At 50.4% G+C, this 10,856-nt stretch overlaps 1 protein-coding gene across 1 annotated transcript; it reads left to right on the top strand.

Annotated features, from left to right (window-relative positions):
- Positions 1-1,066: 1,066 nt before the first annotated feature.
- On the top strand, positions 1,067-6,859 carry mcrip1 (MAPK regulated corepressor interacting protein 1). Its single transcript, XM_088600233.1, has 5 exons — positions 1,067-1,206; positions 2,679-2,784; positions 2,988-3,106; positions 3,609-3,713; positions 4,206-6,859. The coding sequence occupies exons 2-5, from the start codon at positions 2,777-2,779 to the stop codon at positions 4,268-4,270; spliced, it is 297 nt and encodes a 98-aa protein (XP_088456359.1). The 5' UTR covers positions 1,067-1,206; positions 2,679-2,776; the 3' UTR covers positions 4,271-6,859.
- The last annotated feature ends 3,997 nt before the right edge of the window (positions 6,860-10,856 follow it).

The following is a 10,856-nucleotide window of genomic DNA, read 5'->3' on the forward strand; positions in this document are numbered from 1 at the left end:
GAAACCAGCCTTGGAGCTCTGGTGGAGTGCTGCCTTGACAACAATCTCTCCCTCAGCATCAGCAAAACCAAAGAGCTGGTCATCGATTTTAGAAAGCAGGGTGGGGACCACACCCCTGTTCACATCAATGGGATATCTGGTGTTCCTGGGTACCTTCATCGCTAATGATCTAACGTGGTCCCAGCACGTAACTGGAGCTACAAAGAAGGCACAACAGCGCCTTTACTTCCTCAGACAATAGAAAAAAATGGATCTATCTTCACTTGTCCTTACCACATGTGACAGGTGCGCTATCGAGACCGTGTTCTCATGTGGGATTACAGTGTGGTTTGGCAGCGGCTCGCTGTCTGACCGGAAGGTGTCACAAAGGGTGGTCGGGTCAGCCCGGTCCATCACTGGAGTACAGCTCCCCTTTGTTGTGGACATTTTTACAACTCGCCGTCTCAGGAAGGCAGGGAGCATCGTTCAGGACACCCGTCATCCTGGTTCCTCACTGTTCTCCCCCTGCCCTCAGGTCAGCGTTATAGGAGCATGAAGGCACGAACCTGCAGACTCAGAGAGAGTTTCTTCCCACAAGCTGTCAGATGACTGAACTCTACTCCTACCACTGACTCACTCAACTCATGTGTTTTTTAAGTTGTATGTTATTTAACCTGTTGTTGTGGCTGCTGCTGTTCTGTGTTGATGTTTTTGGTGTTTCCTTAATGTCTTTGTATTCTCTGTATTGGAGCACACATGCAGATACGCGTTTCTTTGCACTTGTGTAGATGACAATTAATTGCACTGAAGTTTCACATCACATTTGTTAACAGGTAGTAGGTTAATACTAGAATAATTTATAAAAGTAGAAGGTCTAGTATATTTGCTTATAAAATATGTTGGTTGTTATGTGCTTATAAAAATATGAAATTAATACATTTAAATTAGCGGAGCATAATGTAAAGCTAAAGAGCCAATTGACCCGCTTTAGCCATTTACCGTGTGTAACTCGCGCCCCCTGCCGGCTCCTTCAGGTATCGCTCATTTCAGAGCCTGCCTTTCGAAAAACTTTATTAGCAGCTTCCGACGCCAACAAGCACCGCCTCCAGCCGGCTCTACCGGAAGAGGTTGGTAGACACTGGCGACGTCACGGCCGGCGGAGGCCTGGATCTGCACTGGAACAACGGGCAGCGAAAGAAAAGGGGGTAAAAAAGGGCTAAAAAGAAGGTTAGTAGGATACTGAAGCTACAGCGATGGTTCTCAGCCGTTTAGTCCCCAATAACAGGACAGGGTCGGTTTTTATCCTCCGGGCAGGGTTGAGCTGGGCTGCAGAGCAGTGTAAATAAACAATGGGGACTCCGAGCAGCCGCTTCTCCGGACCCGAACAATACCAGGTGCTTCTGATGTGGGAGCCGGCGAGCCGAGCCGTGGAGCCGGGCGGGCCGGCAGCTCCTGCGCCCCGGGGCGGCGGCAGCGCTGGAGCCGGTGTCTCCGCCGATGCAGCCCGGCCCCACGCCCGGCCGTGGGTCTGCGCACAGGCATCTCCCTCTTCATCCCGGGTCGGGCTTCTCAGGCGCCTTTCTTTCACGGCTGTCAGCGGACATTTTCTGAGAGGCGTCTGTACGTGTGGTTCGGGGATTAAGAAAACAGGGCTTTACCACCTCCTCGAGGCTGGGGTTCGATTTTAAGGAATGTTCATTAAAAACACAGCAGGTTGCGGACGAAGGGCGCCGTTTTAATCTTTTTTAGCCTGCCGCTGTTAAAATAGTTAATACTCCTGTAATGTCGCCGCGTTAGGTTTTTCAAACCCTGTTAGTTTCGTTTTCCTGCATTTGTAAAAGGTTTCATTTGCTACGTGTAGACAGTATAAGATGCCGCCATTTTAAAACGTTGCCTTTGAAATGTGCAGTTAAAGCGGGTAACACCCGCTGTTCTAGTCGGTGCCGGATATACTGTCCGCCAGTAATAACGGTGTCGAGTTTGGAGAGAAAACAAGATCATCTCGGCATGCTAGGTTACTTACAAGTCTTCATTAAAGTTAACAAGTACTAGTATCCTGGCCATGCCTGTCACTGGAGCAAGTAAGAGACCTGAGGAGCGGGGTAAAGTTGTCTCATCTGAATTAATAGCTCATTAATGTACCTGAGGTTTGTGGTAGAGACGGAGGTGACTATTGCCATCAGATGTGCTTCCCAATAACAGCACAAACCATTAGTTTCACTTAGGCGCCTTTTAAACCGAGTAGCAGTTTTGTAGATGTCTTGCAAACAATGAAGATAAAACTTATCTTTTTTTAGCTTGATTGTTTTCTTTAATATTGTATGAAATGATCACGGAGCTTGCACTGCCGAGGAAGTGTGTGAACAGAGACGGCCAGGTTGTCAGGCCAGTGTCTGTGCGTGAGCGCTCTGTGACACTGGGGGAGGACCAGCTGTCTGAGTTCCAGCAGGTCAGTGGGAACCATGCATTCTGGTTTAGCCAACGCCAGGTGCAAGATACCACCTGCATCATTTTGAGTCGTTTTTAATAAATCTGGGTTAGACAAATAGAAGTTTTTGTTTCACTGCTTCACTAATACACTTTGCACACAGCTGGTAAAACGTGGGGGTGGATCATGCTGCTGTGCCGCAGGAGTGTAGTTTTGCTCTTTGAATGGGCCCAGTTGTTGGTCTGATCACGGTGCTCGGCTCTCTTCACAGGGAGCTTTCAGGACACTCGGCTTCACCCAGGACCCGAGAGAGACACAGGCAGCACAGAGGTGTGAGGAAGAGGAGACGGGGGCGACAGAGAGAGAGAAATGACCAGGTGAGGCTGAGGGAGGGCTCTCGATAGCCCAGGTTCAGCTCCCGCAGTTGAGCAGCAGGATGAGTACACCATTGAGCGGAGCATTTGCAGTCTTTTTCAGATCTGACTTATTGTAATCTTTCTCCTGTTTGTCTTCATTATTTTGTTATTGTTTTTGAGTTTTCTTCCTTGCATTCTTTAGTCAATGCTGTGTCTGTTTGCAGCTCATCGGCTCCTAGAATTGTTCATAATTACAAGCGGACCTCCAGCCCTCGGTCCCCCACCAGCGCGGGCGAGCTGTTCACACCTGCGCACGAGGAGAACGTTCGCTTCATCCACGAGAGTGAGCTCCAGCGTCTTTGGTCTTTCTCCCCCAACAGAATTAGTACTAACTACTAATTAGTGTAGGGTGTAGGGGTGTAGATTTTTTACTAATCTGTTTTAGCAGAATGGCTGTAAACTGTTGTTGTGTTGGGGTTCTGTGCAGACAGCCACAGCTGAGTTTGGGTGAGCTGTTCTTTTCTATAAATGGGAATAGGAGGCCAGCATCATTTCAGTTAATGGAAAAGAGACAAAGGTTCTGCAAGTCTAAATACAACCTATGTTTTTAGTCAGCTGAGGCATTGATTTTAAGTTGCAGAAATGAGAGAGTCCTTTTGAGTGCCCAGTACTCCCTCCTGCTGTCCAGTGGAAAGGGGCTGTTTGCCTGGTGTTTTAGGGAGACGGTGTAGAGAGGAGCAGACAGTTGAGTACAGGAGGGACTGCGTGTTGGCTGAGCGGAAGACGGTGAACCGACTGTGCAGGCCGCGAGCCTTGCTGAGCGCTGTTGCTCTGTCTCTTTTTAGCCTGGCAGTGTGTGCTGAGAGATGTCAAGTCCCCCCAGGGCAGCGAGCGTAATGACCGTGGACCCCAGGAGTATGTCGAGAAGAACCCCAACCCCAACCTGCACTGTGAGTAGGCCGCACTGCCTCCGCGTGTCCTGTGTGCTGTGCCTCTGCAGCCCAGCTGCACACAGCCCCAGTGGCTCCTCTCCTCAACTGCACCTACAGCTGCTTCACAGTGAGCACCGCCGCAGTTCCCCAAGAGGGATGCTGCTCCCATTGCGCTGCAGCTTTTGTCCTTGACGTGTGAGACTGTGGGTCAGTCTCTGTTACAAGAGTCCCACGTCATGTTAGTTCTAAAGAAGCAGAGAGGGAAGTGAAGCACTGTTACATCTTCAGCAGACAAGCATTATCTGCATGTTTTGTAGCAGGCTTTATCTACAAACATCTTAAGTTATTTTCTCCTATTTCTTGAAAATGTGACGTCGGCACCCGCTGCCGCAGAGTCTCTGACAATTGGCGTCTCCTGTGAGGGGTGGCTCCAGGGTTGACTTGGCTGCAGTGCTTTCGCCTCGGCCCCGCCGTGCCTCGCCTTGATTGTAGCCACGGTCCTCTTTGCAGCTTTCACACCCGTCGACCTGAGCGACATCAAGAGGCGGAACACACAGGACTCCAAGAAGTCCTAGTGGATGGCGGCTGGGCCGGCCGCTTCCCTTCCTCCTCTGGGGCGTTCTCTTCTGCCGATCTTCTCTGCCAAGCCAGTCAGCGGGTCTGCCAGGCCCAGCCAAGCCCCCGAGGCTTCTGGTCTCCCTTCCTGTCTGACCCACCGCCCGAACTTCCCAGTCACTTCCACCCCGTGAATGAGAGCAAGCCGGCACGCCAGCACGGTCGCTGTGGTGTGCACCAGATCCCCCGCCCCACCGGACCTCGCTCTTCACTCGCCGGCAGACGCCGCCCGCAGTCTGCGCCGGGAGACTGCGGCGTGCACTTGGGCTGTCTGTTCTGTCACGGGACGTCCTGTGCGATAATGCCGCGTCTCTGGCCCTTGGTGTGGGTCACGCCTTCCTCTTCCTGTGGCACCGCTCCGGCTGCGTCCAGCGGACCAGTCGCCCCTCCGCTCTTGCGGCGAGAGAGTCTCGGTGTGGGGGAGAGAAACACGGCCTCTTCCCTCGGCGCTGGAGGAAGAAGAGGGGCAGGCTGGGCAGCTCGCACGTGGAGAGTGGGAGAGCAGGAACATGGAGCGCTTCCCTTTTCCAGGTTTGATATCTCTGAGAAACAAATATTTTTACTCAATTAGCTGTTCTCGAAGAGCATCACTGAGCAGACCGACGAGGGTTCAGACCACAGCGCCACCAGTGTTGAAACGGCAGCGTGGACCTGTCGGCCAAGGGGAAGCTCTGACTGGCTCTGTTTCGCACCCAGGAATACAGTGTTAAATGGACATGCATGACCTACGTGAGAGGAGAGCACTTAGGGTTGGCAGTTTTGTTCTTGGTAGTCAAAATTAGGTGAACGATTAAAAGGAGTTGGTTAAAGAAGATATTAAAACTCTTGACCTTTTTATCATAAATTATTTCCTTAATTGTACTGTCCTGTGCTAATTTTACAGAATGGTTTCATTTTGGAGAAAAAATGTCCAATGTCCAAAGTTTTCTTACGATTTATGGACTTATTTTATAATTTAACAGTCAAGCGGTGTAGCTCTGAGACAGCTGATAAAGAAACACTGCAGAGGAGCTGGTTTTGATTAACTCCTGGGGGAGAAAGTGAAAAGACCCCGCTCATCAAAGGGGCAGGAACCACAACCATGTGTGTGGTTGTGGTTTTATTTATTGGTTCACATCACATGCAAAGCTGTTTCGGATTCGAACGGTAAATATAATTTCATTGTCTAATGGAATAGCCCATTGCCTGAAGCTCTGGAGAAGGCCTCACAGGCTCTCTCAAGTCAATAAAATAAAGCTCGTCCTAGTGAACCGAGTAAGAATATAGAACAAATCCACTTCTGTGTTGTATGGAGTTTCGGTGAAGCATAGCGACGGCAAGACACTGGCTCTTCACTTTGTGCTCTCATGTCTGACAACAGGACCCCCTCTCCAGGGATGTGGGTGGATTTCTCAGAAAACACATTAGCAAGTGGTAGAAACGCAAGATTGTTGGCTTCATTTAAATTGAGTTATTGTATTTCCCCATCTTAAGGTGTGCTAAGCAATGGTTTGTTCTCACGCTGACCGTTTAACCACTGTGAGATCTCTGTCGATCTTGATGTTTGTTTTCTACATATCTGGAAGTTTGTGCAGGCAGTTTAGCTTGTCATCTCATTGGCTTTCCGCCCTGCCTTGCTGCAGAAATCTCCAGCCCCTTCCTCGCTGAAAGGTAAAAGAGAAATTGGCTTAAATAAAAAGGGTGGTGTTCAGAGGCCCTGCCAACGCTCATCTTGGGCTGCTTTACCGAAGGGTATTAATAGTGGATCAGTTACTGATTCAGGGCTTGCATTGTAAAATGATCCACCATCCGACATGCATGCTGGAGTCCTTTGCACTTTCAGGTATTCTTGATTTTGCGATTGAGTCAGGCAGACCAGCATGTACCTTTTTTTTAAGAATAATATTTAGCCCCCTGTTTCCAAGGCATCTTGAGGCATCCAAGATCCTGAAACTGTGTAGGAAAGCTGCCCGTTGCCTCATGTACCAGTGAATCCCTTCCAAGGTCTTCCAAGGGCAGGCTGATGGAGCTCACGGTCCGGGTTCGCCTCTCTCCTCAAGATCGCTGCAGAACAGACTGCCGCTGGACAAATACAGAAGACCTGTAGGATCTTATTAAAAGACGGACTGCTGGGAGTGGTAATGCACTGACGATGTAAAGACACGCTTTCGTTGCTCTGTCCCATTTTCCCGGAAAATTAAGCTTTTGGAAAATTGCTTTGAGCCACAGTCAAGAAAAAAGAACTTTACGAACAGCGTACTTCGTAAGGAAAGGATTCAATTCTCATAAGTCTTAATAATCTCCTTGGTGCGGTTTGCAGAGTCTGCGCTGGAGTTCAGTTTGTACTTGAATGACTTGACAGGAACTGGAGAGGTGGTGTTTGTGGAGAAGCTAATGTGTGGTGTTCAGTGTCCACTTGGCACGAGAGGGTGGGTGTCCTTGTTTTAAACCATCTTACCCACAGCTTGTCTAACAACGGAGAAGAAAGCAAGTTAAACACACACAGATATCAACAGAGACTTGCGCTTGTAACTGGGGAAGTACTGTGTAAATAAAGATTTCGTTAGACATGTTCTTTGTTCTTGTGTTTTCTCTTGTCCAGTCTGGTTTTTCTTCGTCGGCAGTAGCTCGCGAGCCTTAAGTGGCTGAGCAGTTCCAGGGGCTCTCTCACAGGTCTTGGGGAGACAGGTGTGAAAGTTGGGACAACCTCTTGGTCATCCAGATGTGAAGGATTAAGATGGAGTGGAGACGCATCGGGTCCGGTGACCCCAGGCTTCCCCCCCCAGCATTGCCGTGTCTGACCTCCACACCAGGAGCCTTAAATAAGCTGGGCGACTGTCCTGAGCTGGAGACCTGTTCTTGGAGGTTCTCCCTCAGACGGAGTGGAGCAGCGTGCTGCTGGCTTTCCAGCCCTTCACTAAGCAGACATTCACGTGCCAGGTTGTGTGAAGTCGAATGAACTAACCTGCAGTTTCTCTGCTGTAATTACAAAGATGGCTGCAGCCCCCGCTGTGCCTGTAGACTGAGGTGTGGGCTTGCACAGGTACAGATGGGGGAACTGCAGTGGATTCTTTAAAGGGAGATGATATGTTGGGTACTCCCTGACTGCTGTTTTTGTCTGTTAACGAGTGATGGTGGGAGAGGGGGGCAAAATTTGTCTTTCTGAGCTTTAATTATTCCTAAACTCGGTGAAGATGAAGTATTCCTTCCCAGGCACAGTGATGTCGGAGAGAGCAGACTGGTGAAAGGGCAGTGGCTACAGGCTGAGCACTGACCTCTTTCCCAGGTCAAGCAGCACATGGACAGGAGCTCCTCTCCAAAGCTGATGTGTGTCAGAGTTCACAGGCTTCTTCAGGCCAGCTGCTCAGTGCCAGATTCTCCCCTTGCTAATGTTCTCTCCCAGTTGTGCTCTTCTACATTTCTTGAGTCTCAGGGCCTGTAGCCTGTGAACCTGGTGGAACTTTTCCCAGGTTACCTGGTACTGGGGCAATGGGGAGGGAGAGCTCCAGGCAGACATAATTACAGTTAATTGGCTCAAAACCCAGATCCCCCCCCTTAACCCTGAAGGTGCTAATCTTGTCTTGACAGTGATCATAGTGTGGAGTCTAGTGCTGCATTGGTGAAGGGGTTTGTCAGCTGTTCTCAGTGGAAGAGTCACTGTGTGTTATCTCAGTTTGTGGGATCTATCTGCGCAAAAGCTCGGGGCTGGTTTGTGTCGTCCTGTCCCTATCTTGGTGCAGTCCTGCCTCCCTGGCGGACAGCAGTCTGCTCCTGTGCTTCAGGTTCTGGCTGTGCTCCGCTACTCTGTTAACAGCAAGACTCGTCAGGGAAGGGACCTGCTGTCTGGTTGCTGGACACTGTCTTTTGGAAGAAGTGCTCGGGCCTTTGTGTACTTGTCTACTACTGGATCTGCTACAAGTAAGAAACGCTTTTTAAAAAATAAATGACTTTATTTGTAATGACTGTTAATAGTGTGTTAAGCAGTGTGTCTGGAGAGTGAGATGGAACAGGAGCAGGCCATGAGTAACGCACAACACAGTACAGCATAGCTCAACAGAGCCCAACAAAGACTGCACAGTACAGCCCAGTGTCAGACAGAAGCAGTGCCCTGTGGTGACGAGTGTGCCATGTTGCAGGGGTCCCACCAGGTGTTCCTGGGGAGTTTCAGGGTGCCGTATGCCGGCGGCACTCCCTGTCTCTGGACCTCCTGAGCACTGCTGAGTCGCATCTTCATCTCACTCAGGTAGGACCCCTGCCTCGTCTCACACCAGGTTTGGCTTTGGTTTCCGCACGCACGCTGTTCTCTTTGTCTCTTCACCCACCGTCGGAGATCCGGCGCAGTCTTTATCTTTAAAGTCCACCCTGGAATCACACTGTGCGCAGTGGGTGTGAACAGAGCAGGAGTGGGGACAACTGACTGAGTGGCCGAGGGGACACAGAGGACAGGGCGTGTGAGCACTGCAGGAGAGCCCAGCCACGCCAGCTGTTCCTCTCTCTGATGCCCTGAGCATGTAGCAAGATTCCACGACTAGTTTCCAAGTCCAAGACTTGGTGCTGTTTGGAGAGGCTACTGTATCTTTGGTGAATTTTCCTTAAAAAATATTTGACTACACATCTGTGCTGCTGGTGATGGCTCTGATGCAGTGATGAAAAGGCGGTGTGCTGTGTGTGTTGCAGGCTGCAGCTGGTTGCCATGGCGCCCAGGTGCAGATGCAGTGCTGTGTAGGAGCTGGCTGCTATTGGCTGTTGGGGAAGGGGCGGTTCCTGCACGCGCTGCTTCTCTCTCCTCATTGGCCGAGAGCAGGCGCTGGGCTGGGGTGAGTGGGGTAGCAGCTTGGCTTCAATGAGACCCCCTACGTGATATTTATGATTTATTCACTTAGCTGATGCTTTATCTCCGTTAATAATGCAACTGTGTTCTACTGTATTACACTACAGTGCAAAAAATACATGATTTAATGTGCTGTAGCTGCATGTTGAAAAGAGTGGTCTCACACTAATGCTGTATATGGGGTGTAGTGTAATGCAGCAACAGCAGTTACGGAGCAGGATTACAGTAAAACACATTTGCAGAGTGAGCACGCTGCTGGGCAGGAGATATTCGCAGTCTGCTCTTCCTTGCAGGGTCTTGCTGGGGCTTGCAGTGATCCCCTGTGCGCTGCTCAGAATAACTGAGCTGCCCGTCTGCCCAGAGGGAGGGGGCTCTCAGGATGTGTCTGCAGGTGGAGTGTAACCATTCCTGCAGTTCAGGCTTCGCTTTTCTGAAAGTCTTGACGCAGAGCCTGGCAGTGCAGGCTAGGATGGGCTATCCTGGTCCTGGAGGGACTGCAGTTTGGCTCCCAGCAACCTTAACCAGCTCGTAACTGGCTTATTGTGGGATCTGTTTAAAAGCTCCACCCAGCTGTTAAGATGCTGCTGCTTCAAAGAGTGACCAAGATAATCAGCAGACACACTGACCCTGCAGGACCAGGACTGGACCCCCTGCAGACACACTGACCCTGCGGGACCAGGACTGGACCCCCTGCAGACACACTGACCCTGCGGGACCAGGACTGGACCCCCTGCAGACACACTGACCCTGCGGGACCAGGACTGGACACCTGCAGACACACTGACCCTGCGGGACAGGGACTGGACCCCCTGCAGACACACTGACCCTGCGGGACCAGGACTGGACACCTGCAGACACACTGACCCTGCAGGACCAGGACTGGACACCTGCAGACACTGACCCTGCGGGTCCAGGACTGGACACCTGCAGACACTGACCCTGCGGGACCAGGACTGGACACCTGCAGACACACTGGCCCTGCGGGACCAGGACTGGACACCTGCAGACACACTGGCCCTGAGGGACCAGCACCATGAAAACAGAATATTAAAGGGGACTGACTGATAATTGAGTGACCTGTGTCACTAGGGGGCGCTGTGGCTCCATGAGACACTGCTGACTGAAGCATGCGGGCCTGTGAGCAGCAGGGCAGGAGCAGGTTCAATTAACAGCAGTTTGTTACTTCAGGCCTGATGTGATGCACCGTTCGGGCTGTGTACTGGGTTATAGGATGTCACACCATTAATTTTTATTGAAATAATTTCATAATGTTTTTAATTGAAAATACTACAATGAGAAATATACATTAACAGGAAAATCATCACCATCTAATCATCCCCATCTCTGAACTGGCTCCATCACTCTGCTCTCCTCCCCACTGAGACCTGGTGTGTGGGGAGCGGACTGGCGCATCATCCAGGTGGATGTAACATGTTCACCTACAAACTGCTTTGCTAAAGAAAGCTAATATTATAGTAGTAACATATTGTGTGTCATGGTTATTTTCTGCAAAAGAGTGTATTATGACAGTTTGTGTTAATACTTTTAACTAGTATTAAAAATTGCTTTCTTGTTTTACAGATGAGATGAAAATGAAAATGATGAGATAGCTTGTGTAACTGACAATGGAAAATACTGTAACCAATACGACGGACATTACAGGTTGTGGGAGCCGGCTGACCAGCGCGGTGACGTCACCACCCTTCCCTGTGAATAGCAGGGATCGCAGCCGCCGG

This window comes from Lepisosteus platostomus, chromosome 11 (genome assembly GCF_059453375.1).
Source record: "Lepisosteus platostomus isolate fLepPlt1 chromosome 11, fLepPlt1.hap1, whole genome shotgun sequence".
Lineage (NCBI taxonomy): Eukaryota > Metazoa > Chordata > Actinopteri > Semionotiformes > Lepisosteidae > Lepisosteus > Lepisosteus platostomus.